This window comes from Myotis daubentonii, chromosome 16 (assembly GCF_963259705.1).
Source record: "Myotis daubentonii chromosome 16, mMyoDau2.1, whole genome shotgun sequence".
Classification (NCBI taxonomy): Eukaryota; Metazoa; Chordata; class Mammalia; order Chiroptera; family Vespertilionidae; genus Myotis; species Myotis daubentonii.
In genome coordinates, this window is record NC_081855.1 from 48732848 (window position 1) to 48760787 (window position 27940).

Genomic DNA, 27940 nt, shown 5'->3' on the forward strand with positions numbered 1-27940 from the left:
CTGGGTCAGTGTGTGGGGTGTGCCCATCGACAATTCAGGGGCTTATCCTTCATCCAGATCCTAACTCGGGATCCTTTGATCTGGGATGAAGACAGAAAGAGAGAAAAAGCTTCCCAGTTTACTCATTTTGGTATTTGTTGGCTCTGCTTGGGGGAGCTGAGCCCCTGATACTATGCAGTACATTCCCCATAAGATCTTCCCCACCCAGAACAAAAATACCATATAACTTTTTTGTTTTCCTGCAGAAACCAATGGGACAGGATTCAAAACTAGGTGAGAAACTTGTGAGAAATCCAACCTGGTTGTATGTCTGAGAGGCTGCTACTGTATCAGCATCACAAGATAAAGCACTCTGGTATCACCTTGCCCATGTCCTCCTTAGTGTCACCCAAGACATTTGACTGATACGGTAACGGATAACTTTTCTTGCTCCACTTTGCAATGTTTCGTTTCCTACTTCTTATTACCTTGGGACACAAAAGTGGCAGAGTTGTTGAGAGCTGATGACCAGAAAAGGGAGAACACTAGAGGAAATCAGAGACAGTCAGGAAAGAAGCCAAAGCTGATTTTCCAACTCTATGCTAACTCCAACCTGCAGAAAGAGCTGAATATAGAAATCTTCTTCAATATCTGATGAAGTCACTCCATTTATCACACACATACATAAATAAATCACCTGGCTTTTCTTTTTTTAATCCAGAAGAGTTGTGCTGGGGACCATGCCCCGTCCTGCTGATACAGGTCCTGAATGGAATCATCAGGAATGGCACAGTGCAGGTGTCAAAAATCAAAGTAAGGCCGCAGAATTTTGAGAGGACCCTCCAAATACTGAGAACTTGTGTTGCACTCAAATGGTCTCCTGGATTTTTATATTTATGAGAAGGGCTTCTTATTGATGTCCCCCAGAATCCAGACTCAGACCTATTCCTCCAAAAAGGTCCAATTGTGTTGCTACACAGTAGCAAGGGTTTATCTTCATGCCCACCTAGCATTCCAGGCTCCCTTACTTCAAGTGAGCTTGAAATTGTTTTAAGTGAACTATGGCTGCACATTTTTTTTACTGTTTTATCTAAGGGAGCATGAGTGATTCAAGTCTGGACTCCTTGTGAGAAAGGAGCCCAGCTCTCAGGAATGGCATCTGTTCTCCTACAAACAAAATGCTGGGGTGTAGACTTTTGGCACATTGTGGAAATAGGAGAACTATTAATTCTGCAATGGTTTTCATGCCACTGGGTCAGGGAAGCTGTCCCACATTAAACCTTACTGCATCTGAAAACATGTTTACAACCCAAAAAGCCAGCCCAGCTTTTTTTGTAAAGGAGAGACTATAAATCAATACATCCACAGGGAGGTAACTCCTAATATTCCTATGATGCCTGAATCCCAAGAAAAACCTCCTAAAACAAAAAATACCATTTTGGTTTTTCTCAACTTCAAAGATGGGCTCTAATTTGCTTGGGCTTCATGCTACAGTACCAGCAAAGCTACAAGCTCCCTACAACCAAATAAGCCTTGCTCTTCTCTACCTCCTATCATTTTGAACCCTGAACCTCATAGAATTAGAAAGGAATACTGTATAAAAACAGATAAAGGGTTAAAATATTACAAATAAATAGCTAAAATTACCTTCCCTCCCCCAAAATACTCCTAAGAAACAGACACAAAACATTACTTAAGTGTCCAAAGTAACCATAGTCCTTCATTTGCCCATATCTCTAATGGACAACTACCCAAAGGTGAACACCTTCATGCAAATGCATCAAGGGATGTATTGCTTTTTCACTTTCTGCCCAGCCCTTCACATACATGCACTAAAATTGGGTTTAAAACATGGCCTAAAAATGGAAAAAGGGAGAAAAAATATATATGAATATTTCCCACAAAACTGTTTTCCGCCCTTCCCTTTTCCTAATCCCCACCCACCCACTCCCTTTTATAAGCAAGTATTTTAACTTTTTTTTTCTGGCAAAGGAACAGTGATTTTTAATAATCAAACCCATGGTCTCTTTTAGTAGGGTCTGGCTATGCTTTTCTAAATTCACCCAGCTCAGTATCAAGGACATTTAACATTCTTAAACACCACCTGTCCGACTCACCCCGATGGTGGTTTGCCTATAAACTTTTGTTAGTTTTGCTCTGGCCATATTTTTTGTCTTAAAAAGTAAGGTTCCTAATTGCCAATCAGGGCCACATCCATAAGGTCATCATCTTCCTCCCCAATCATAAAGTCAGGGCTGAGCCTTGAGGGCCTATCGGTAGATAAGATTGTGTTGCTTGTCATCGACAAGGACTGGTCTGAAGAGATGGGTGATTTAGACCAACTCTCTGGCTTGATGCTGTGAGATTTTTTCTTGTCTCGCTCTTTGTCCCGATCCCGGTCCCGGTCCCGGTCTTTGTCTTTTACTTTCTTCTTTTCTTTTTTGTGCTTCTTATGCTTCTCTGTGCTGTACTCTGGAAGTGGTCGGATACCATCATCTGAGCAGGGACTGTTCTGATAAGATTTCTCCGCTATGGAGGAACCTGACTCACTTTCACTATCCAGATTCTGAGGGGTATATGCTGGTGATTTACTATGGCTGGGAGAGCCACGCTCATGCTTTGGAGTGGAACCACTGATGAGTGGAGAGCCATAATTTTTGGAAGAGGCCATCTGAGGCCTGAGCCCTTCTCCACTACTTTCCCCAGGTTTCTGCAAAGTCACTTTGGCTTTAATGCTAGGGGAACCCCCATCATGCTTGCTGATGATAATTTTTGCCACACCTGTGCTCCCCACATTTTTTGACTCTGAAGTCTTCTTAGATGAATCCACTGAGCCCCCCGAAGTGGAAATCTTTGATTTATCTTTATCACTTTTCTCACGCTTGCCCTGAAACTCTCCTCCTGACATGTTATGTTTGGAGGACATAGGATGGCTAGAATTTGTGCTCACCCCCACCTGGCCATCCATTGGGTCTTCACCTCCAGGGCCACTGGTGACAACCCCATGCTTCAGTTTATCTATGACAGCTGTTAAGGACGGCTTCTTATTTCTGCTGGGAGATTTCCCTTTGGAACTCCCATGCTGGTTCTGAGAGGATGACATGGAAGAGCCACTTGAGGAAAAGGAAGAAGAAGATGCTGTACAAGAATTAGATGATGGGGGAGTTTTCAAAGAGCCTGAGGATCCTAACCCTGAAGAAGACTTCATGCCAGTGCTTGAACCAGTTCCAGACATATGAGAACCACTAGAACCTGAACTGATAGGGGACTTGGCTTTAGAGGATGGGGGAGTCCCAGGAACAGACTTCATTGGAGAGGCAAGCTTATCAGAGCCTCCCGGTGGCCTTGAATGAGAAGGGGATATGTTTGGTTTACTTAAAGAAGGATTCATAAGTGATGATGGCTTTCCTTGAAGTTTCATCTTGGTGCCACTAGAGCCACTGCTCAGCCCATGCTTGGTAATGGGAGAGGAGCCGGGCTTCCCACCAGACTGGGATGAATTTTTGGACTGGCTAGACCCAGAAGACCCTTGACTAGAATATATACTGCTACTTAACTTGGAACTTGAACCTTCTGATTTACTGCTTTTCATCTTGCCTGAGTTGGAAGCAGATGAGGAAGAGGAGGAAGAATGGCTATGGTGGCTTTTACTGCCTGAGGAAGACACAGAACCACTGCTGGTATACTGACTGTGAGAAGAGGGCTTGCCCACCATCACGGTTCCCTTAGGAATCTGAATAGTGATTTTGGGAATGGGTGGTGTGGCAACACCTGGGGGAGTCTGAGATCTTCCTGAACTGCCTGGAGATTTGGATCCACCTGTACTGGTAGGTGGGGTGAAAGGTCGGTTAGAACTGTGAGACGGAGACTTTCCCTCAGTGTCTGCCTTCTTCCGCTTTGGAGGCTTATCTTTGCTTTTGCCATCATTAGAAGGGGTCCGACTGCGCTTTCCTGGTTTGCTATCTAATCCTGGCCCTGTCAGACTATTGCTGGCGCCATTGCCTTCCTTTACTCTCTTTTGAGTCTTGTCTTTCCCTAAGTCTCCAGTGGTCAATAAAGGACTCTGGCTACCACTGTGATGCTCCATAAGATCTGCAGAACCCAAAGCCTTACCAGCCACTGCTATAATACTGAAATCAACTGTGTCAGCTTGGCTATTGCCTTTAAACTTAGTCTCCCCATTATCACCTCCGAGCATTGGTACCCCCAAAGTATTTAGTGCCTGAGATGTAAATCCTTTGAAATCATCATTATCTCCACTTTGGCTGCTTTCATCAAAGTATTCTTCTCCAAAACCACTTTGGCTCTGGCTATTCAACAAATCAGGATTGAAATCTACTCCGTCAGGAAAAAAATGATTGGTAGGAGAGTCACTACTGGGGCTTCCAGCAGCATCTGCAATAAGGTCAGCTGGATCAGTGTATGGATTTTCATTATTATTGGCTTGAAAGACATCAGGGTCAAAGAGGGCACTCTGAGAATGCCCAGAGCTTGAAGAATCTCGAACAGGGGTGCCAATGGGCGGGCAATCGTCACTACTGCTGGGAAGCTTAGAGGCTTCTTCTGCAATGTCTGAAAGGATATCAGTTACATCGGGGCCAATGCTGTCTGAACTGGATAGTCGGACCATCCTTTGAATACTGGGTTGGGGGTGAGGTACTGGTTGTGGGTAAGTTGTTGGGGGAGTACTACACTGGCTTGGAGCTGGAGTGATGTGTGGTGTATCCAGCGTGTCAGCTGTCATATTGACATCAAAGATAGGGTTCTGAGAGTCAACATCCATTGAAAATAGCTCCCTCTGAAAGTCATCTTCAGTCTGGTGCTTGGGTTTTTCAGGTAGTAATCTTGATGACTTCTTCTTCTTTGTCTTGTTGCTTCCCGAACACATTTCCATCCGGGGTGAGCCGGAAGAGGAGTTCTGCCTTTCTAAAGGGCTGCATCCATAAAGGGTTGAAAAATCCTGGGCAGGATTATCTTTAAGAAGGTTCATGAGCATCGGGTGATTCTTGGTGTTGCCGGCCATCGAAGAGACAGGTGGCGGCGTGTGATGAGGAGGGGTCGGACTCGAGCCAATGGTAGACCCCCCGTTCCCTGTGATTTGCAACAAACTGGTAAGAATTGGGTTCTGAGACACCTTGCTGAAGTCCTCCCCATGGCCCACCGACTCATGCCGATCTTTGATGCTCATGCTCATATTAAACAAGGTGGTAATGGGACCCCCCGGAAAGGTGTTGGTTGGTGTAGTGGTACCACTCATTGGGTTGTTGCCTGTGGTCATGCCATACCCTGGGCTGCTAGCCGGGGGCAGGTTCTTTTTCACCATGTCTTCAACTGTCTCTGCAATGAGGGACAGTGCTGGGGTGTCGGCCTGAATGGTTTCAGCCTTCCTCCGAATAGCCCTCATCGTCACAGGGATGGACATACATCTGTAAGATAAGACGGAAAAAGACAAAATTAACATTGCACTAGCTGCTGAATGAAACCAAGTTTTCATTAGAGAAAAGGGGCTTTAATTTTTCCTGAAACTTGGATATGTCCTCAGAGGTTTGCAGTAATGCAATTTTCAGGTAAGGAAATAACCCCAAAGGCAGGAACAGTTCTGTGAAATGCCAGAGCTTGGGGTAAATTAAAGAGAATCTGGGCCAGTAGGCAATCGTCAATCTCTTTTGAAGCATCACCAAAAACAAACTAACCATAAACAAGAATCCAAAGAATTAGATATTATAATGAACTAAAATAAAACTGCTAATTAACTCAGTAACAAAATGCCTTCTAGAGCTTGACATATGATTAATGGGATACATGATTTATCTTAATCAACCACTAGAAAAATCTCTTGACCCATCTAAGTTCTTATAAGTACTGCGCGCTAACCGATTGCGCCACTGGAGCTCCCCATCTAAGTTCTAAACCAGTGATGGCGAACCTATGACACGCGTGTCAGAGGTGTCACACGAACTCATTTTTTTTGGTTGATTTTTCTTTGTTAAATGGCATTTAAATATATAAAATAAATCTCAAAAATATAAGTCTTTGTTTTACTATGGTTGCAAATATCAAAAAATTTCTATATGTGGCACGGCACCAGAGTTAAGTTAGGGTTTTTCAAAAATGCTGACACGCCGAGCTCAAAAAGTTCGCCATCACTGTTCTAAACCTTAATGGCTTAGACCACCCCAAAACAATACTGTAAGAAGTGCTACTACTGGTATATCTTGTTTATTTTAAAGCAAAGCACTTTCTATCTTTTAAACTTATATTTATAAACCTATGTTTGAAAACATTTGCTCTAGAACATGTAGCAACCATTCTTAAAGGTCCAACTAATAACAATTTAGGCTTTTGAAGATCATATGGTTTCTAACTACCCTGCCATCTTAGCTGCAAAACCACCATAGACAATATGTAAATAAACAGACATGGCTCTGTTCCAATAAAATTTATTTACAAAATGGTAATTACACAATGTTTCTGGAAAGCTAACTGGCTTAAGTATCTTCCCACTCACTGTCACTGACATGTTACAAAGAGGATAAGTAAAAAAAGACCTGCATCTTATTTCAGCTCTCTTCCTCCTACAAGAACCCTAATGCCAGGTTGAAGTTACCTACCTTACACCCTTTTACTCTCATGATATTTTAAATGATATTTTAAAAACCAAAGCTCATATTGCTTTAGAATTGAAAGCAGAGAAGAGTGAATTCAAAGCAGTGACTAAATGTTTTCCTTCTAAACTTCCAATTCACTCTAATACTGAAAAAAACACACACATCACTATACACCTCTTACTGGGACTCTGATGGAAAAGGGCCAGTGCTACCTTTGAACAACTTTGGCAATGAAGTCATCTGTGCAGATGAGTGCATCTGACAGCCCCTTGTAGAGTTTACAGCTCACATGTGTTGAGTCCTGCACATCCATTACCACTGAAAGACAAAATATATAAGAAGTATTTGAGTTAGATTCAGCTTCTGAGTTTTCAAAAAGAGATGAAGGAACCAAACTGCTGCTCTGAGAGAGATGGTAGCCACCCATACAACTCACCACACACCAGGGAGTCATTCACAGGGTGTTGAAAAGATACACTGAAGCGGGACTCTGAGAGGGGACACACTTCAAATTGAAGGAGCCCAGGAGAATCTAAAAGGGAAAGAAAACATCATAAAATAGTAAGTATAAGACTTGAGACAAGTAAATAATCCCTAGTGTAAAGAATGAAATTTTTTCTTTCCTTGGAAACTAAATCCCACACCTACTATACCATTCACAGGTAATAAAAGGAATCTGCCAGTTTATGTTATAAATACTCTGAAACAAAGAACTAAATTTCAATTTTCTAAAATGAAGGCATTTGCTCTAGCTGGTTTGGCTCAGTGGGTAGAGTGTCAGCCTGTGGACTGAAGGGTCCCAGGTTCGATTCCAGTCAAGGGCACATGCCTGGGTTGCGGGCTCGATCCCCAGTAGGGGGCTTGCAGGAGGCAGCCAATCAATGATTCTCTCTCATCACTGATGTTTCTATCTCTCTCCCCCTCTCCCTCTCTGAAATCAATAAAAATACATTAAAAATAAATTAAAATAAAATAAAGGCATTTAATCCCTAAATTGTTAAAGACCTTGAAAGATATAAACACCCTGCCTTAAAAGTGAATTCTGAGTATAAATGTGGCCAAGGGGAGTTTCTCATTCTGTTTGATAAGCAGACATCGAGAAACACTGCCATAAACCCTGCTTTCTATCAGTGTTTGCAGCTGTTAGCTGTGCCACCCATAATCTGGTGAGCAAGGACATAGGGTTACAATCTAAAATGTATAGTTATACCAAATACACACATATCTGTCATCATATGTTCTTAAGCTAAACATGCTGGCAGCCCAGAATCAAGGATCACACACTTGCTTGGCAGAAAGCATCTCTGTAGGACTAACTTCATAACTACCATAAAAAACTCATTTTTAGGTGCCCTGAAGCTCTTAGAAGAATTCTCCTAGGATTCAAATACATGAAATAGAAGGTCCATAGGCATACTTGCATATGCTCTCTAAAATTTCTCATTTCTAAAGCAATTCTTATTCCCCTAAAAAGTATCTCCTGATTTACCTTCCGTTTCTTCTTGCCTAGCATTTGCACTGATACATCTCTTTCACTACAGTGTTTTACAACTAAGGTAAAAAGTAACTGTGGTTAACTAGAGCAGCCAAAATTCATATCAAAGCTTCTAAACCAGCCGTGGGCAAACTACGGCCCACGGGCTGGATCCGGCCCGTTTGAAATGAATAAAACTAAAAAAAAAAAAAAAAAAAAAAAAAAAAAGACCGTACCCTTTTATGTAATGATGTTTACTTTGAATTTATATTAGTTCACACAAACACTCCATCCATGCTTTTGTTCCGGCCCTCCGGTCCAGTTTAAGAACCCACTGTGGCCCTCGAGTCAAAAAGTTTGCCCACCCCTGTTCTAAACGCTGTTTGAAAAACACCAGCATTCCAGAATCCTGGGAGAAAAAGGCACAGGTTTCATCCTTTTGTAAACTATATGATTAAGTTCTCCAAAGAATGGAGGGAGGAAATATACTTGGGACTAAAAGAACTCTCTTAACAACCTAAAATTTAGATATCAAGAAGTCCTTTCACCTACAGCATCTCAAGTTCTACTTTATATTCAACTGCAGGGTTCAGGCCCTTAGTTAACCAATTATATCACTGTATGTAGAGAAAGACTAAGTCCATTGTAAACCCACAGTGGTTTCCATATGCTAATTTATAGATTGGTTCCATCAGATTATTTGCGGAGCTTCAACTAGATTCTCAACACCTCCCACTGAGGTTCTAATTCAGTTCTTCAGTTCATGTGGATATAGAAACCAAATATCTGTCTTTTTTAAAGTTCCATAGATAATATGATGGGCTACCAAATTGAAAACCACTGAAGTTATCAGTTTCCATTTATTAGTAAGGAAATCAAAAGGAAAGACAGTACCTTCTTTCAGAATAGTTCTTTTGACACAGCTTCCAATTAGGGTATTATAGGCCACTTGGTGTCTGATTAGATTTAGGATAAGAGGAACCCGGCCAGGGTGCTGAAAGGTGATTTTGCTAACAAGCGTTCCCTGTAGACTTCTGCCATCTGGAAGAGGAGCATCCTTGTTAAGGAAATAGCAGTGCTGCTGACCTGGAAGAGCCTAGGCAAAAAGAACAAAGGAAATGAATGCTATTTACTCACACATTATTCTCCAACCACAACTATCCTAAAAAACAACCTACACCTCAAAACTCAGTGAGTAATAGAACTCCATTGAATTCTTTGGTCAGCTGATGTTATAAATGCTAATTACCCATGTGGCTGAACAGACCCTTTTTTGGTAAATGTTCTGCTAGTGGTTTCCTAGCCTAGCTAACATGAAAATTACCTCAGAAATCTGTATAAAATCTGTATTTTTAATAAAATATTCTATATATAATTATAATGCAGCCAGAATTTGGGAACTACTACTTTAGTCTAGACTATCATCAAACATTCCAACAAATTCAAGTGAAATGAGGTTTTGAAACTTCCCTTAATTTATTCACTCCAGCATTTTCCTTTTTTAAAAAAAAAATATTTTCATTGATTTTTAGAGAGGGAGGAAAGAGATGGAGCAAGGGAGAGAGAGGGAGAGAGGGAGGGAAGAGGGGGGAGAGAGGGAGAGGGAAAGAGAGAGAGAGAGAGAGAGAGAGAGAGAGAGAGAGAGAGAGAGAGAGAGACACAGACAGACATCAACTGGCTGCCTCCTACCAGGGCTCAAGCTTGCAACCCCGGCATGTGCCTTGACCGGGAATAGAACCGGCAACCTTTCAGAGCATGGGACAATGCCCAACCAACTGAGCCACACCAGCCAGGGCATTCAAGCACTTTCTTCTCTGGATGTATCTGAATAAAGGACCTTTCCAGATTATAAGCTTATGGCACTTGAAAAATTAAACAAGAATATTTAACACCTACTCATATGCTTGTAAAAGTTCAAATACCATTAAGGAACTTTCATCTGAAATTTCAACAATGAAATGTATGTTGTTTCCTGACTTAGAAGCTTATGCTCTTTCTTCAGTATGTTCCAGAGATTTCTGTAATTTCCTGCCTGACTGAGGAAATAGGATATGATCCAGCAGTCCAATAGATGTTACTTAACCTCAGTAATCCTATAAAGGAAGATTCTCATTTTGGGTCCAAACATAACCTACAACAGCCCACAGAGTCTTACTTACAGCATAAAATCGCATGTTGTGTTTCAAAGGTATGGGGTCAGGGTCCTTTGACAGCTCAAACTGAGTGATCAGTTCATAGAGGGGTATATAAGTTGGTGGAGTTTCAAACAATGGAATTCCTGGGGGGAGGGGGGAAAGGACCAATATAATGATCACAATAAGATCAAAACGTTGACAGCTCAGTTTTCCTTTCATGACTTCTACTTCATTTGTCCATTTATTCAAAAAGTACTTCAGTACCAAGTACCATAATATCTATACCCATCAATACTTTTTTGAGGCCTACAAGACCAAAAGAGGTCTAAGATAATCTGAATTTGAAGCTTGCTTTTACATACTTATAACAAGTTTAGCTACTGATACTTAGAACTCACCTGTGCAATTCTGAAGTTTCTGAACAAATGCTCTAGATACTGGGATTGGCTGGGGAAATTTCAAGAAGAAACACGCAGGAAGATCAACACTATTGGCACTCGTGATTGAGGAAAAAGATGGGGTCCTTCAAATAAAAGAAGAGGTCGGGTTGGGTTTTGATTTGATATGAAAATGAAAAATCTAAACACCCATTCTTAGACATGTCTGCTTCATATAAACACATACTCACAAAGCCTATCAAAACTTTCTTCCCCCAATTCCGAAACATCCTATTTATTAACCCTAAAGTATTTAATCAAACATGTATACTGAGGCATGTTCTCTAGTTATCGCTCCAACGTAACTCCAAACCAACGTAAGACCCATGCGAGAAAAAGGAGCAATTATTTAAAAAGAGGAATTAGCACAGTTCTCTTCTTTCTCTCTCAGGACAGAGAATGTGTTCCATGAGCAAACTTCAGAGGAACATTAAAATAAACATTAAAAAAAGAAATTAAATGGATAAAACAAAAAGCCAATCTCTGGAAAGTCAAGTGAGGGAAGAGCCAAGTGAAACTGGCTTAAAACTGGGCTTGATGGTAAAAAATGGACTTTGCTACCCGAGGATTAATTATAGTTAACTTACCATTTGTTATCAACTGGATGTGACCCCATAATTAATGGTGCAATTGGGAGTTTATACATAGCAGATGTTCCTTCAATTGTCACTGATGCATTCATGCCCAAAGATCGAGGAACTGGGAAGAGAAAAGAAAAAGGATATTTTCCAAAGTAACACCAATTATAAGGACCCTAACATTAAGAAAACAAAAAAACAGGCTAACTTCTGCATGATTTGTCAGACCTATTTTGTTTTACAGATACTGTAATACCTATATAACTTAGAAATGCTAGAAGTTACCTTTCTAACCAACCAGAGTTTCTGTCAGTAAATAAAACAAAATACAGGAAATAATGCAGTCCAAGGAAAAAATTTTTAAGGCTCATTACTTATTTTCTCCAACTTCAGAATGTATTTAAATAGAATTATGATTATAGGGTAATCAATGATTGAGGTTATAAGGGGACCAAATACGGTATTAGGCCATTTCTCATTTTGTTTTAGTGTATTAAGTGCAAATCCATTATTATAATTCCTAAGTAAGTTGGCCAATTTCTTCACCATTAAAGTAATGAATAACGGGGATTATTTCAAGTCAGGGTAGTTTATATCTTTTAATTCATTCATTTACTTATTCACATATATATGTGTACATATTTATATATGGAGATATGTATGCATGTGTGTGTGTGTGTGACTGTATCAGTACCAAACTTTAACAGGGATGACAAACTTATTACAAGTAGCAAACCAGGAAATACAAGCAAACCTAGGCATTCAAACTTAAAAAAATTTTTTTTAAACACTGATAAAAACCTTCAGTTGCTTTAAAGTCTTACCATTATTCTCATGCAAAATGATGGGAGATGTAGTCTTATCATCCAGCAGGTCAGAAGGAGAGGCATAGTACTTCAAATTCATTAAATGACCTATGAAAAAGAAAACTTATCACTACATCTTTACCAGGTAAATTACAAATAAAGAAAAACATCCCATTTCTATAAACCTATATACAGGAAATAATTTCACAGACATGAAGACTCATGCTCCAAAGCAGCTTATGAAATATGACAGAAGCGTAAGTATTGATTCTAGTGGCAACATTTTACTTCACAATTAAAAATATAAAATGTAGGGAAGACAGGTGTTAATACCTTAGAAATGACTAATAATTTTCTCCCTCTGCTTATAAACCCAAGGTGACATTTAAAAATATATATATTTTTATTGATTTCAGCGAGGAAGGGAGAGGAGAGAGAGAGAAACATTAATGACAAAAGAGAATCATCAATCAGCTGCCTCCTGCATGCCCCCCCCTGGGGGATCGAGCCGACAACCTGGGCATGTGCCCTGACCGGGAATAGAATCATGACCTCCCAGTTCATACCACTGAGCCATACTGGCCTGGTCTAAGGTGAAATTTTAAGTAATGACCCCTCAACGAAAATTAGACATTTTTCTAAATAAGCAAAATAGGATCACGTACCCCCACTTCTTGGAGTGAGATAGCCAACACTTCCATGAAGAATCTTATCTAAGGGACCAGCGTTGGTTGCTTTCCTGCAAGACAAATTATCTATGTTTGCTTGTATTTAAAGCCTGAAGGTATCAGTACACATTGTGAAAATGAGTTCAGCTCTTAAAAGACATGTAATTAATGGCTCTGTCCTGTACTTGGGCATATAACAATTGTATTTCACCTTCAAAGGGAAAGGATTATTTCCAAGTATACAGCAATATATAATGTGGCAAAGAAAAATTACAACTAGACTATTATTTATTAGATGGGAGGCCAGGTTTGACAAGACTTCAGATAAACCCAGGGAATACCAACCATCAACTTAGGGATACTGACAGTCAGAAAATGGAATGCAGTCAACATTTGGGAAGTGAAAAGAAATGGACAAGATGTATAATATAGGTAAAATACAGATATATAGTAATATACATGTGTTATATAAATATATACAGGTGGGGCAAGAGTAGGTTTACAGTTTTGAGTACAAAAACAGAGTTTATTCTTGTATTATTTATTAATACTTGTATTATTTTCCATATGAACAACTGTAAACCTTCTTTTGCCCAACTCCATATAATAGAACCCTGGCAATGCCCAATATAAAAAAACTTTAAGAATGGGGTACTCAGAAGGGTCATATAGAATTGACACCTTAGTCAGTCTTACCAATACATGACTGCCATTTTAGATAGATCCTGTTCTAAGGATTGGAGAGCCAAGTACATTTTAGTCTTCAGTTTGCTAGAAAGTAGATGAAGAGAACAAGAGATAAATCATTAAAACACACACACACACACACACACACACACACACACACACACACACTAATACAGAAAGCCTAAAGGGCAAGTCTATACTGAAGGCAACTAAAATATCCATTAAAACACACACACACACACACACACACACACACACACACACACACACACCAAAAAACCTTTAAAATGTTTTTCTTTTTTTAAATCCATAGTGAGGCCCAGCCAGCATGGCTCAGAGGTTGAGCATCGATCCATGAACCAGCAGGTCACGGTTCAATTCCCAGTCAGGGCACATGCCCAGGTTATGGGCTTAGTCCCCAACATAGGGTGTGCAGGAGGCAGCCGATCAATGATTTCCTCTCATCATTGGTGTTTCTATCTCTCTCTCTCCCTTCATCTCTGGAATCAGTAAAATATATTTTAAAAAATAATAAAAAAATAAAAATCTATAGTGATATTCCTAGTGCCAAAAGTTCAACTCAATGTATACACCCAAAAATCCATGCATTTGTGTTCTTTTTTTAATGGTGCTTGAAGTAAAACAGCCCAGCCTCTGCAAGTCCATCCATGTTGTTCCTTAGGCATTCTATCTTTGCTCAATTGTTGAAGGACGGTGGTTTATCTTATAGTTTTTGTATTTGAGTCTAATGCACCTTCTAACATGATAGATGCAATGTATTAGTGTATAGCCACGGTTTTCCAGAGAAGTCAGTATTTTAGTAACTGTATTTAGATTTTGATTAAAATGTGTTTCTAAACTTAAAAGCAAAAAAAATATAATCCAGTGATCTATCAAAGCTAATTTTTATCTCTATTTAAAAGAGCCAAGCAGGTTAACAGAATCCCAAATAGGATAAAAGTAAAAATGACAAGCCAGTTCTACAACAACTAATTTCTTTTAGCCCAGAAATCAATATGTTGAAGACACCTCAAGGATTATAGTCTCTTTTAGCATAATGCATTTATGCAGATATTGTTAATTTAAAATAACTTAAAAACATAGAATTGGGGGGGGGGCGGTAAGAGATCAACCAAAGAACTTGCATGCATGCAGATAAGCATAACCAATGGACACAAGACACTGGGGGTAGGGGAGGCCAGGGGAAGGTCAAGGGGAGAAAAAAAAAAAGGAGACATATGTAATACTCTTTATAATACTTTAAGCAATAAAAAAAAAAAACAGAGTTGGAAGGTGAGCTCTAGATTGTCAGTACTATTAGAAATCACAAATGAGATAGGGCAAAAGGCTTGGCAAACTTCTAAGCACAAAATAGTTTATAGATTTATATTGTTTTTTTACAACAATAGCAAAAAATAAAAATACTCACTTGTCTCCTGGAAGGTTATAAAGATTAACAAGACCCTTAAGGTGCTTAGAAAATTCATCAAAATTTTTTTCCCTATAAGGAGTTAAGGGAAGAGGGGAGAGGGAGGAGAATAAAAGATATATTTACTACTCAATCTTAACAGCAAAGTGCCAAATATCATGGCTATATAAAACTAATTTTCATAATTTGCTCTATTCTCTTTCCCCCCAGCCAGGTTTCTAGAATTAATCAAAAATAGCAAAAGAGCCGAAACCGGTTTGGCTCAGTGGATAGAGCGTCGCATATCCCCAGTAGGAGATGTGCAGGAGGCAGCTGATCGATGTTTCTCTCTCATCGATGTTTCTAACTATCTCTCTCCCTTCCTCTCTGTAAAAAATCAATAAAATATATTAAAAAAAAAATAGCAAAAGAGCCCTAGCTGGTTTGGTTCAGTGGATAGAGTGTAGGCCTGTGGACTGAGGGGTCCTGGGTTCAATTCTGGTCAAGTGCATGTGTCCAGGTTGTGGACTCAGTCATCAGTAGGGGGCGGGCAGGAGGCAGCCGATCAATGATTCTCTCTCATCATTGATGTTTCTATCTCTCTCTCCCTCTCCCTTCCTCTCTGAAATGAATAAAAATATATTTTTAAAAACAATAGCAAAAGAAAATGAAAGGTTTTTCTTTTTCTGCCCATTTTTCTGGATGTGTTAATAAGCAGTATAAAAGATAGTTAAGCCCAGCCCTAACCGATTTGGCTCAGTGGATAGAGTGTCAGCCTGCGGACTGAAGGGTCCCAGGTTCGATTCCAGTCTAGTGCATGTACCTTGGTTGCAGGGGATGTTGCAGGCACATCCCCAGTAGGAGGTGTGCAGGAGGCAGCTGATCAATGTTTCTCTCTTATTGATGTTTCTAACTCTCTATCCCTCTCCCTTCCTCTCTGTAAAAAATAAATCAATAAATAAGATAGCTAAGCCCACCCGGTGTGGTTCAGTGGTTGAGCATTGACCCAGGAACCAAGAAGTCACCAGTTTGATTCCCAGTCAAGGCATATGCCTGGGTTGCAGGCTCAATCTCTGGTGAGGGGCATGCAGAGGCAGCCAATTCATTGGTGTTTCTATCTCCCTATCCCTCTCCATTCTTCTCTCTCTAAAAATCAATAAAAACATTTTTTTTAAAAGATAGTAAAAAAGGACTGATAATTTATATACTAATTTGCTCTTAAGTAATAAGCCATTTATTTATTTATTTCCTCACCTAAGGACATTTTCCCCATTGATTTTAAAGTGGAAAGGAGGGAGGAAAGAAGGGAGGGAGGGAGACAGAAAGAGAAACATCATGTGAGACACATCAATTGGTTGCCACCCTCATGCATGCAGACCGGGGCCTGGGATCAAACCTCCAACCCATGTACGTGTCCTTGATGGGGAATTGAACCAGTGATCCTTCAGTGCACAGGCTGACGCTCTAACCACTGACCCATACAAGCCAGAGCAAATGAGATATTTTAAATCACTTCCTTTTCCTTTTTTTAAAAAAATATGTTTTATTGATTTCAGAGAGGAAGGGAGAGGGAGAGAGAGATAGAAACATCAATTATGAGAGAGAATCATTGATTGGCTACCTCCTGCATGCCATCTACTAGGGATCAAGCCTGCAATCCGGGCATGTGCCCTTGACCGGAATCGAACCCAGGACCTTTCAGTCAGCAGACCAACACTCTATCCACTGAGCCAAACTGGCTAGGGCATACCTGGAGATATTTTTGATTGTTGCAACTCAAGAGCTACTACTGGCAACTAGTGGAGAGACACCACGGATGCTGTTAAACATCCTACAATGCACAGGGCAGCCCCCTACAGCAAAGAATTTTCCAATCGAAATTATTAACACTGCCAAAGCTGAAAAACCCTGGACTAGATTGAGTAGGATAAGAAATCAAGTTAAGTCAGTCCTGAAAGTGAACAATTATAGGCTCTGAAAAATCTTGACCCAAGAAAATAAATTTGTTCCTCAGGAAAGTAACTTTTGACTGGCCTCAAAAACTAGCTATAAAGAACAGCATTGTCTGCCAATATCAGGGACTATGTCATTTGCTTACCTTAGCTGCTGTACAAGCTCTGGACAGCTCTGAAATTAAAGAAATTATGTTAAAATATTAAACTACTTTAAGATCTCTGAAGACACCAAGAATTTTTCTCTTATTAGCACACATGCCATTCAAACTTCTATACAAGTTCCTTATTATTAAGATATCAAAAACATCTTCTTCCTACTTGGTAAACCATGGGATTGGGAAGGGAAATTAAAGATCAAAATATAAGAAATAGTTTATAAAAGAATAAACTTTCAGTAGCTTGTTTAAAACATCAGGACCTCTCTTTAATGCCATCCTTGGAATCCATATCCAATTGTCTGGTTACACACATTTTAGACTCATCCCTTTTATAGGATTTTTCAGAGACATCAGCTATATACAAGATTATCTGTCCATCTTGATTATGTTAAGTTCTTTGAGGATAGAAACTTTATTAATTATCTCTGAAACCCCAGCACCTATTGTTCAATTGCGGCTCATGTTTGTGTATATGAAATGGAAAGGGTTCCTCTGGTGTTTCCACTTGTTAAAGCTTTTCGATGATGTTAGAGATGGACCCATGTGACTCTAAATCCCATTCTAAAGTTACTGATGTTGTAGCCTATCACATCACCTCTATAGTGGCTCATGAAAACACTAAACCCAAGCTATTTCAAACCCCAACAATTCATTTTAAAATTAATGTCCCTAAGTAAACCCCACAGATTCCAGTGAAATATCGACAACACATACCATAGGATTCTCCCCATGGTGAGCCACTTTTACATCACAAAGCTGTCCTGCAGGATCTAACTGCACTTCCACATAGAACATATCTGACGTGATGTAACATTCAGTGCCACTGGCACTGAGATGAGAGCCCAGTCTAGCAGGAACAAATCAAAACAAAAATTAATAGAAGACACATAAATAAAGCCACCCAAAGTCAACACTAAGTTAAACATTTCTGCCTACAGATAGTCTGTCTACTTACCCATTTTGTCTTGCTATAGACTCCAAACGATCAGTCATTGCGGGTAAAGATGTTACTATGAAAGGGTGAAAAAAGGAAATCACAAAGGATGCTCCAAATAATTTAAATTGTTTTCTCCAAAGACCATCCTTTCAAAGTGATAAACACATTCAATAGTTCGAATGCTTACAATTTGCACAAAGGTCATTGGTAAGGGTTAGCTGTGGCCTATGCAGTAATAAAGGTAAAAAAAATCTATTTGAGCCCTGGCCGGTATAGCCCAGTTGGTTGGAGCATCGTCCAGTACACCAAAAGGTGGCAGGTTCAATTCCAGGTCAGGACACATACCCAGATTGAGGGTTAGATCCCCGGTCAGGTGCATACGGGAGACAACCTATGAATGTTTATCAATGTTTCTCTCTCTCCCTTCTTCTCTTTAAAGTCAATTTTTAAAAATATATTTGAAAAAACTAATGGATCTTTCTCTTCTCCCTTCTTCATTACTCATTTGGGACAGTTACCTTTAATTTAAAGAAGATACAGTTATCTGCTAATGTTTGAATAAGGAAGATTAACATCAAAACCAACATAAAAATAGGCATTCTCCCTCTCAGGTGTGCATTTCCTAAACTCTTAGGGTCCCCACAATACTTGCAATCAGGGGAGCAATGGACAGTTAACCCCTTGAACCTGTCTCCAAGGCCCCTTTTCTCTGACTTTCCAGTAGCCAAAGTAGCCCCGCCGAGGCTCATTTCCTTGCTGTGACATTTCTAGAGAACAAAAGCAGCCCCACCTAGACGCTCTCCTATTGCTTCTTCTATCCTAAGCCCTTCCTTGTTTCACTGTCCCCAGCTTTAATAAACCCACTCTTTGAAATAAAATATAAAATAATAAAATAAATAATAATAAAATAAAACAACATAAAAATACTCAAGTGTTTATAGCGGCATTATTCACAATAGCCAAAAGGTGGAAATAACCCATGTGTTCATTGATGGCTGAATAGATAAACAAAATGTGGTATACACATACATTAAAATATTATTCAGCTTTCATAAAAAGGGAATTCTGATAAATGCTACAAAATGGATGAACCTTGAAGACATTATGTTAAGTGAAATAAACCAGTCACAAAAAGATAAATACTTTATGATTCTACTATTATGAGAAGTCAAATTCTTACAGACAGAAATTAGAATGGTAGTTGCCAGGAGCTGGGGAGAGGAGGAAATGAGAAGTTATTGTTTAATGGGTACACAGTTTCAAATTGGGAAGATGATAAAGTTCTGGAGATGGATGGTGACGATGGATACACAAGAATATGAATGTACCTAATGCCAATAAACTGTACGTTTAAAAATGGTTAAAATGATAAGTTTTATGTTATGAACATTTTACCACAAGGAAAAAATAAACCAATATTCAGCTGAGTAAGTTTCATTTGTGGTGCATCAGAGGAAAATCTTTTTTTACTTTCATTTCTCCCAAAAAAACATGAGGTAATTATAAGCATGAATAATCAAGCTCAAAATTTAAATTTTATATTTGCTTTCCTGAAAACATTGTCTATAAACACAGTAAAAATCTTTTAGCATCAAAATGTCCATTTTCTTATTGAAAATTAATTAGAAGAAAACATGTAAAGGTGAAAAAAAACAACTTTCCCCTGCTATCTATAGTTATGCTTCATCAATTATCTTTTGAGTCTCTACCAGCCTCTAAAATAGGATCAAAATAAATGTTTCAAAACATCAGGTAAGAGCACATCTCAATTCCATAATAAAAACAAAAACAAAACCTAGCATAGAAAGTTGACCTATTTCAATTTATATTTCTAGTGTAAGTGTAAAATAGTCTTTATTAAACAGGTAGTTTTAAGAAATCAGCATATTTCAAAGATGATTACAAACCTTTGAGAGCTTTTTGCAGTGTCTCCAAACAGCTGACCAAATGTTGGTGCCCTCCAGAACTCATCACAACCCTCTTCTCCTGTATTAAGTGGGAAAACATTTGAGGTAAAAATTAACCGAGCTAACAGTGTTTTAGATAAGCATATATATTATCCAAGTAGTAATACTTCAGGATACTCTAGAGACTGTATCTACTTGAGCCCTGGCTCAAATATACCCTATATATTGAATATGTAGAATATATTCTATATTCTCTCTATACTCTAGATCAGTGGTCGCCAACCTTTCGGACCTCACGGACCACCAGTGGTCTGCAGACCACCGGTTGGTGACTACTGCTCTAGATAGTCTATAGACTTTTTAAAAACATATTTTTAACCGTTGCTCTGTCCATCCAGCCAAAGGAAGAAAGTTCATATAGTACATGGATACACCCATATCCATATACAGAAGAAAGGAAAAGGTATTCCCAGATCTAAAATAAGATAACCATGCCCTGGCTGGGTGGCTCAGTTGGTTGGAGTGTTGTCTCATACACCAAAAGATTGCAGATTCAATTCCTGGTCAGGGCACATATCTAGGTTGCGGGTTCAGTCCTTGGTTGGGGCACATATGGGAGGCAACTGATCAATGTTTCTCTTTCTCTCTGAAAAATCAATAGAAAGCATATCCTCAAGTGAGGATAAAAAAAAAAAAATAAAGTAAGATAACCTTCAAGGGGGAAATTAGGAAGAATCAAAATGTAATAAATGAGATCAGCCTCCTGTACAAGTAACAACATCCTAAAATTTACTCAGTTAGCCCTAACTGGTTTGGCTCACTGGATAGAGCGTCGGCCTGGGAACTGAAGGGTCCCAGGTTCGATTCCGGTCAAGGGCATGTACCTTGGTTGCGGGCACATCCCCAGTAGGGGGTGTGCAGGAGGCAGCTGATCGATGCTTCTCTCTCATTGATGTTTCTAACTCTCTATCCCTCTCCCTTCCTCTCTGTAAAAAATCAATAAAATATATTTTTAAAAAAATTTACTCAGTTTAATGGGGTGGCTCATAAGATTTGGCAATTCCCAAATTATTCTAAGAAATACAACCACACAGTAGTCAAAGTACCAGATTGCGTAGTCCAGAAAAGGGATTCCCAAAGAGCAAAACAAAACAAACAAACAAACAAACTGGCACAGATTTTCTAACCCCATCCAGGGAAGAAGCTTTTCTCTGCAAATTAGAATCCCCAGAAATGTGAACAGTTTTATGATATAAGGATAGTTTTTCAGGCTTTTCCATGCCCTAATTCTTCTCTTTAATCTAATTCCAATCTCACAAAACAAGCATCTGATTAATTAATAATCTGTCTTCCCTTGCACCTTTAATATGCAAGGAGACGCTCTGGACAATGAATATAGTGTTTTTGGTAACTGGAAAGATAGACCCTCTGTTGTAAATAAATAAATTGACATTTTTTTTAAATATATTTTATTGATTTTTTACAGAGAGGAAGGGAGAGAGATAGAGAGCTAGAAACATCGATGAGAGAGAAACATCGATCAGCTGCCTCCTGCACACTCCCCACTGGGGATGTGCCCGCAACCCAGGTACATGCCCTTGACCAGAATCGAACCTGGGCCCCTTCAGTCCGCAGGCCGACGCTCTATCCACTGAGCCAAACCGGTCTCGGCGACATTCTTATTTACATGTTAATCTACTGAGATTTTGTTAGTATGTCAGTTGTAAACAATTCAAAATCTTGATATACCAGTAAAATTATGTTTCTGAATCTGCAAAAGTGAAAAATAGACAACAGAAGTTATGGTAGCCAAACCAAGGCACTGGTACCCCTATAAAAGGGGTTCCTTAGTGGCCACCTGAAATTCCTCTATCTCATAATGTCTCTCTAAAGCAGCGGTTCTCAACCTGTGGGTCGCGACCCCTTTGGGGGTCGAACGACCCTTTCACAGAGGTCGCCTAAGACCATCGGAAAACACATATATAATTACATATTGTTTTTGTGATTAATCACTATGCTTTAATTATGTTCAATTTGTAACAATGAAAATACATCCTGCATATCAGATATTTACATTACGATTCATAACAATAGCAAAATTACAGTTATGAAGTAGCAACAAAAATAATTTTATGGTTGGGGGTCACCACAACATGAGGAACTGTATTAAAGGGTCGCAGCATTAGGAAGGTTGAGAACCACTGCTCTAATGACAATATCATTTACATAGCACACATTCCAAACTAGAATATGGCTACCTTGTACTCCCAGTAAAAATAAAAAAGGATAATCTCTAAGTCCTAAGACTGTAAAAATTTCCATTCTTTTATTTAAAACATTTTAAAAAATATTTTTATTGATTTTTAAAGCAAGAGGAAGGGAAGGAAAGAGAAACAACAATGTGGGAGAGTAACATCAATTGGCTGTCTCCTGCACACCCTATACCAGGTATCAGTCCACAACCCGGGCATGTGCCCTGACCAGGAAATTGAACAGGCAATCTTTTGGTGCACGAGATGAGGCCCAACCCACTAAGTCACACTGGCCAGGGCAATTTAAATACCTTTTATGTACACAAACCTGAGCCAGAAGATGCACATAAATTTGTAGAATTTAGTTAAAAAGTAATTTAGCAACCCGACACTTTAATATCCATTATCTCTGATCTGATCCTTACAACAGAATTATAGCAGGTCCTCAAGTAACTTCATCTCATTATAACATTGAGAAAACAGAAATCGATTCCTGGCTGAGGCCACTGTGTGAAATTTGCACATTCTACCCATGTCTGTGTGAGTTTTCTCTGGGTTTCCACCCATGTCCCAAAGGCACATTAGATTAACTGCCATGTCTAAATTGTTCCCCATCTGACTGAGAATGTGAGGGTGAGTGTGTGTGTGTGTGTGTATGTGTGTGCACTCTGCAATGGAAGGCCATGCTGTCCAGGGGGTTCCCACTTTGAGCCCTGAGCTGCCAGGATAGGCTCTGGCTACCCAAGACTGTGAATTATTCCAGCAAATTAGAAATATTATCTCACTTATTTTCATTACTATTTCTTACATGGATGTATAGCTCACATATATTTCGATGTTTAATATTTTTTAAATGTATTTTTATTAATTTTAAAGAGGAAGGGAGAGGGAGAGATAGAAACATCAATGATGAGAGAGAATCATCGATTGGATGCCTCCTGCACGCCGCCTACAGTGGATCGACCCCACAACCCAGGCATGTGCCCTTGACCAGAATTGAACCTGGGGCCCTTCAGTCCGCAGGCTTTATCCACTGAGCAAAACTAGCTAGGGCTCGACGTTTAACCCTTTGAGTGCCAACCAATATCCTAGGAACTATGCTAAAATTGCCAAGGCATTTTTGCTGATTTTCCTTAGGTGCCATCTGTCAATAAAGAGTGAACTACTAGCATCTAATAGTGACATTGCAGGAGGAGTGCGATAGCGAAAGACACTTTTGGCGAAGGACAGGAGGAGCGCAATCGCGCTCCCTGGCACTCTAGGGGTTAATATTAAAAGTGTTCTGGGTCTTTATTCAGAAGTTCAGTGATATTTTGTGTCCAGAACTATGCCATAGGAACTTAACTCTTATGTATGTCAACTAACATATGATAATATTGGTTTCACTATACATCATTTTGCTCGAAGTTGCAGTTTCCAAGAACCAATAAATGTTAACTAAGGACTTAATATATGTGGAAAAGCAAACTGGTTTGTGTGCCTCTATTTTCCAAATGAGAAAACAAACTCAGATATCTATATATATAAAAGCCTAAGCGACCGTCCTATCGGTAGCTATGACACGCAATGACCACCAGGGGGCAGACACTCTGACCGGTAGCTATGACATGCACTGATCACCAGGGGGCAGATGCTCAATGTGGGAGCTGCCGAGCTGCAGTGACTTGACAGCCGCGGTTCTCAGGTAACACACCCGAACCAGAGAGGGGTGAGCCCGATTCCAGGGTGCGTCACCCAAGAACCACCCTCTCGCAATCCAGGACCCCTTGGGGGTGTTGGAGAGCCGGTTTTGGCCCAATCCCCACAGGCCAAGCCAAGGGACCCCACCAGTGCACGAATCCGTGCACGGGGCCTCTAGTGTTAAATAATTTGTCCAAGGTCATATTAGTAATAATCACTTGTGTCAAGCCTAAAACACAGGTCTTTGATAACAAATTCAGTAATTTTGCTAGTGCTACACTAATCATTTTAAACACTACTAAACTGAACTTATTCTGGACACAGAATATGATTTGGAGGGGAGGAGAGGGTACTTTCATTGAAGTATACAGAAGAGTATAAGAATCTGAAGAGATCTATGCCCTGATCGGTTTGGCTCAGAGGATAGAGCGTCAGCCTGCGGACTGAAGGGTCCCGGGTTCGATTCCGGTCAAGGGCATGTACCTTGGTTGCGGGCACATCCCCAGTAGGAGGTGTGCAGGAGGCAGCTGATCGATGTTTCTCTCTCATCGATGTTTCTGACTCTCTATCCCTCTCCCTTCCTCTCTGTAAACAATCAATAAAATATATTAAAAAAAAAAAAAAAGAATCTGAAGAGATCTATGAATTATCACAAAGTAAATACATCCATATAACTATTGCCCAGGTAAACGCATAAAAGTAAAGTTTTCCTACATCACTTGATTACCACAGAATCATAAGGATGAACTTTTAACACCCAGCCCCCATCCTCCCCAACTCCCTGCCTTCCATTTAACTAAGAGCTCAACATACTACTGAATGGTGAATGACTCAGGAAGGAGGAGTACTACTGCAGAAAAAGAGGTTGACGAAGTGAAACTAATTAAGAACAAATTAAAAAAAAAAAAAAAAAAAGAATGAATTGCAAACTCAATTCCTAGCATAGAAACAATGAAAGTACTATCACATTAGTATCAAGGAGTTTAACAGGAAGTGAAGAATAAATGTCTCTATCCCAGTCTATCATGTGTGTCTCTTATTGGTGTGTTTCTTAGCACCTTTGCCTAAAGTACCTCAGTGTACCATAACTCATGATTAATACCATTTTATAAATACGTCTCCTTCTTAGGTAGACTCTTTTAAAAAAAAAAACACAAACATATTTTCTTATTGATTTCAGAGAGGAAGGAAGGGAGAGAAAGAGATATAGAAACATCAATGATAAGAGAGAATCATAGATTGGCTGCCTCCTGAACACCCCACACTGAGTATCGGGCCCACAATCCAGGCATGTACCCTGACTGGGAATCGTACTGTGATTTCCTGGTTCATAAGTCAGCGCTTAACCAGACCCACAAAGGCCAGGCTTAGGTAGATTCTTAAAACACCTGAGTACATGGTGGCTATCAACTTTATGATAAATAAAACAAAAGACACACTATATTAGCTAGTTTGAAAAATTTGACACAGGGAACATAGCTTATTAAATAATTATCAAAGCACACACCACAATCCTCACCATGACTTGACGCACAAGCTTAATGGTTTCACTCCAAGGCCTATTTTGGTTAAATTTTGCATGGAGCCGTTCCAAGAGAGAACTCATCTTACTCAGCTTTTCCGACTCTACAATATAAATCAGGAGACATTGTTAGAAACTCTTCTTTCAAGACCTTATAGTTTTTCTTACAAACAACCCTCCCATATGACATCCTGGTAAGAACTCAGTTAAAACATTTTTCAATATCATTTACTTCAAAACTTACAAAGAATTTCTTTTTAGTGACCAGAAGACACATAAATTATGGGCCTAACCTAATGAACACCACAGAACAGGACTGCTTTCTAGTCAAACTTTTAATGAGAACCATGTTTCAAGATCAGGACTACAATTTAGTGACAAAATTATTTCATGATATGTATAATATCCCTTGATGAGATATGTAGAGCACACATTTGAATATGGCCTTACTATGGTTAGTTGATTTTCAATGTGAAAAATATAAACTTTGTTCATCTTTTTACAGAATTTTAAGAGATCAATTTATAAGTATTATCAAGAAAACAGGCTTTATTTGTCATTCAGATTTCTCCTATTTGAATTCAAACTAAAACTATAGAGAAAGGGAAGATGTCAATAGCTAAAGAATTCGTTTCTAGCAGAAGTTGTAAAAGAAAGGTAGAAAAGACTGGCTCCTGAAATCAGTGGGTGAGCAAATCTCCTTGCCCTTAAACTCGCCTTTCGAGAATTCTTGTACTGCTTAGTATGAGCAAGGGTCTATGCTAGAGACGACTGGCAATGCAAAAACAATATGCCTGAGATAACATCTGTGAAAGGGTGTGGATAAGTAAATGTGGAACTAACCATCACACAAAAGCAAAATGAGATACGCTCTTAAAAACAGATACACAGCTGATCTCTTGTGGGGAGCAGGCCCAAGCCTTTCCCTCCCTTTCTTATCCCCCCCCACCCCCCAGGCCCGTTACTTTTGCCTTTCCCTTTCCTAAGCGCCAAGGGCCCTTCTTTTGCTTCTGTAACTTGTTTCCTGAGCCTAGCAGCCCAGCTGGCTCACTTCTACTACTACTTCTGTAACTTTCTAAATAAAATTTCTCTTATTAAAAGAAAAAAACTCACACAAAGATGCATTACTAGTTGAAATTCAAAGGAGAAAAAGTTTATTAGTTGTGGAATGTTACAGAAAAGATGTCATTGAAAAATGAATAAGCCCTAGCTGGTTTTGCTCAGTGGATAGAGCGTCAGCCTGCGGACTAAAGGGTCCTGGGTTCGATTCCGGTCAAGGGCACATACCCGGGTTGCAGGCTCGATTCCCAGTAAGGGGTGTGCAGGAGGCAGCTGATCAATGATTCTCTCTCATCATTGATGTTTCTATCTCTCCCTCTCCTTTCCTCTCTGAAATCAATAAAAATATATATTTTTTTAAATGAGTAGAATGTTAGCAATCAGAGTTGAGGCAGTGACATCTCCTAAATCAAAATTCAAACTCCTCCCTCTAATGCCCTCTTCTTCTGGAAAACTGGTTTGGGGGCTATTTCATCCAGTTTACGGTTCTGGAGACATTTCTAGGAATTCCCACTTTCAAGACTCATTCGTGCAAGCACTATTTCATGTGCTGGGGGATATGGCAGTGAGCAAACTAGACAAAATTCCTGCTTCATTTTACACTTGTCATGCCCCTGCACCCAAGGAGTAAACCTTTCTTTGTCCTCTTCTTCAAAAAACACCCCCCCCCTTTCTTTCCCTTGAGAAGCCTGATAAAATATCATTATACGAAAGCTCAAATCAAACATTTTTTTTTGAGCAACTATTTATGTTCCAGGAACTCTACAATGAGAAAGCCAAGCTCCCTGATCTACAAAGCTCAATATAAAGTGGAGAAGACAAGTACAAAATAATACAGTGAGCTGTATTAGTAATAGAAAACTATGTCCAAAATACGAAGGAAGCACTTAAAACTGGAGGAACTTGCGGGAATCAAAGTAAGGTTCCCCAGAAAAGCTGTTTTTCAGTTCTCAACCAGTCCAGTCATGGAAAGGATGCAAATCAACGCATATGCCAGAGGACAAGTTCTGAACACGGTGCCGTTCTAGGGAACTGCAGGCCTTTCATCTCAGAAGGACCTCCTGGCTTCACTCGCGCCCCAACACCCCCTGGTCCTCTGGCACACAGCTCTCTTGCCATTCTCAGGCCATTATTCACACGTTTGAGAGTCACTCGCCTGGGCTTCCACAACCCGAGGATTACAGTGCCCTGAGGCCCAACTGATTGCCCCGAGCTAAGCAGGGCACCTTCACAGAAGTTGCGAGTCCCCATCACCACAAAGTCGGAGCTCTCCACCATCAAGGAAGGCACGGTCAGAACCCGAGACTCACACACATCCCGCCTCACGGACTCTGCGCCCACGAGAGAGTGGCCTCCGCGAAGGCATCGGACCCCCAGCTCCTTTCACAGATTGCCCCCCTCCCCCTCAGATGTGTCGCGCCCCCCTGCTTCCCCTTCCATCACTCACCCTCGGTTTCCCCCTGAGCCTTCATCCTGACAGTGGGGAAGGCCTGAGTCCTACACAACTGGACCAGCTCTTCCCCACGACTATCGGGGGGATCAAGTGGGCTGGGGCTCCCAGGACGCGGGGCACCTGCAGTCCCCACTCTTCCCGAGAAGGCTCAGTCTGAAGTCCCTGGCGGCAGGAAGAGAAGGGTGCTCCCGGCCGCCGCCATCTTCCCCAACGGAACTTCCCAAAGATCGCGAGATT

The 27940-nt window shown here is 40.1% G+C and overlaps 1 protein-coding gene across 7 annotated transcripts; it reads right to left on the reverse strand.

The window, feature by feature from the left end:
* Positions 1-182: 182 nt before the first annotated feature.
* On the reverse strand, positions 183-27940 carry MED1 (mediator complex subunit 1). 7 transcript variants are annotated; one of them, XM_059670860.1, is made up of 17 exons: positions 27698-27940; positions 19738-19816; positions 19011-19041; positions 17849-17903; positions 17608-17740; positions 16879-16907; positions 14802-14873; positions 13382-13456; positions 12683-12756; positions 12036-12125; positions 11221-11332; positions 10595-10719; positions 10221-10339; positions 8956-9157; positions 7024-7119; positions 6800-6905; positions 183-5405 (listed from the first exon to the last, which is right to left on the reverse strand). In XM_059670860.1, exons 4-17 carry the CDS (start codon positions 17884-17886, stop codon positions 2171-2173), a joined length of 4506 nt encoding a protein of 1501 aa, XP_059526843.1. In that variant the 5' UTR covers positions 17887-17903; positions 19011-19041; positions 19738-19816; positions 27698-27940; the 3' UTR covers positions 183-2170. The 7 variants fall into 7 exon arrangements, with proteins under 7 accessions (XP_059526843.1, XP_059526840.1, XP_059526839.1 ...); XM_059670857.1 differs by lacking the exon at positions 19011-19041 and adding an exon at positions 25189-25295; XM_059670856.1 differs by lacking the exon at positions 19011-19041 and adding an exon at positions 25177-25295.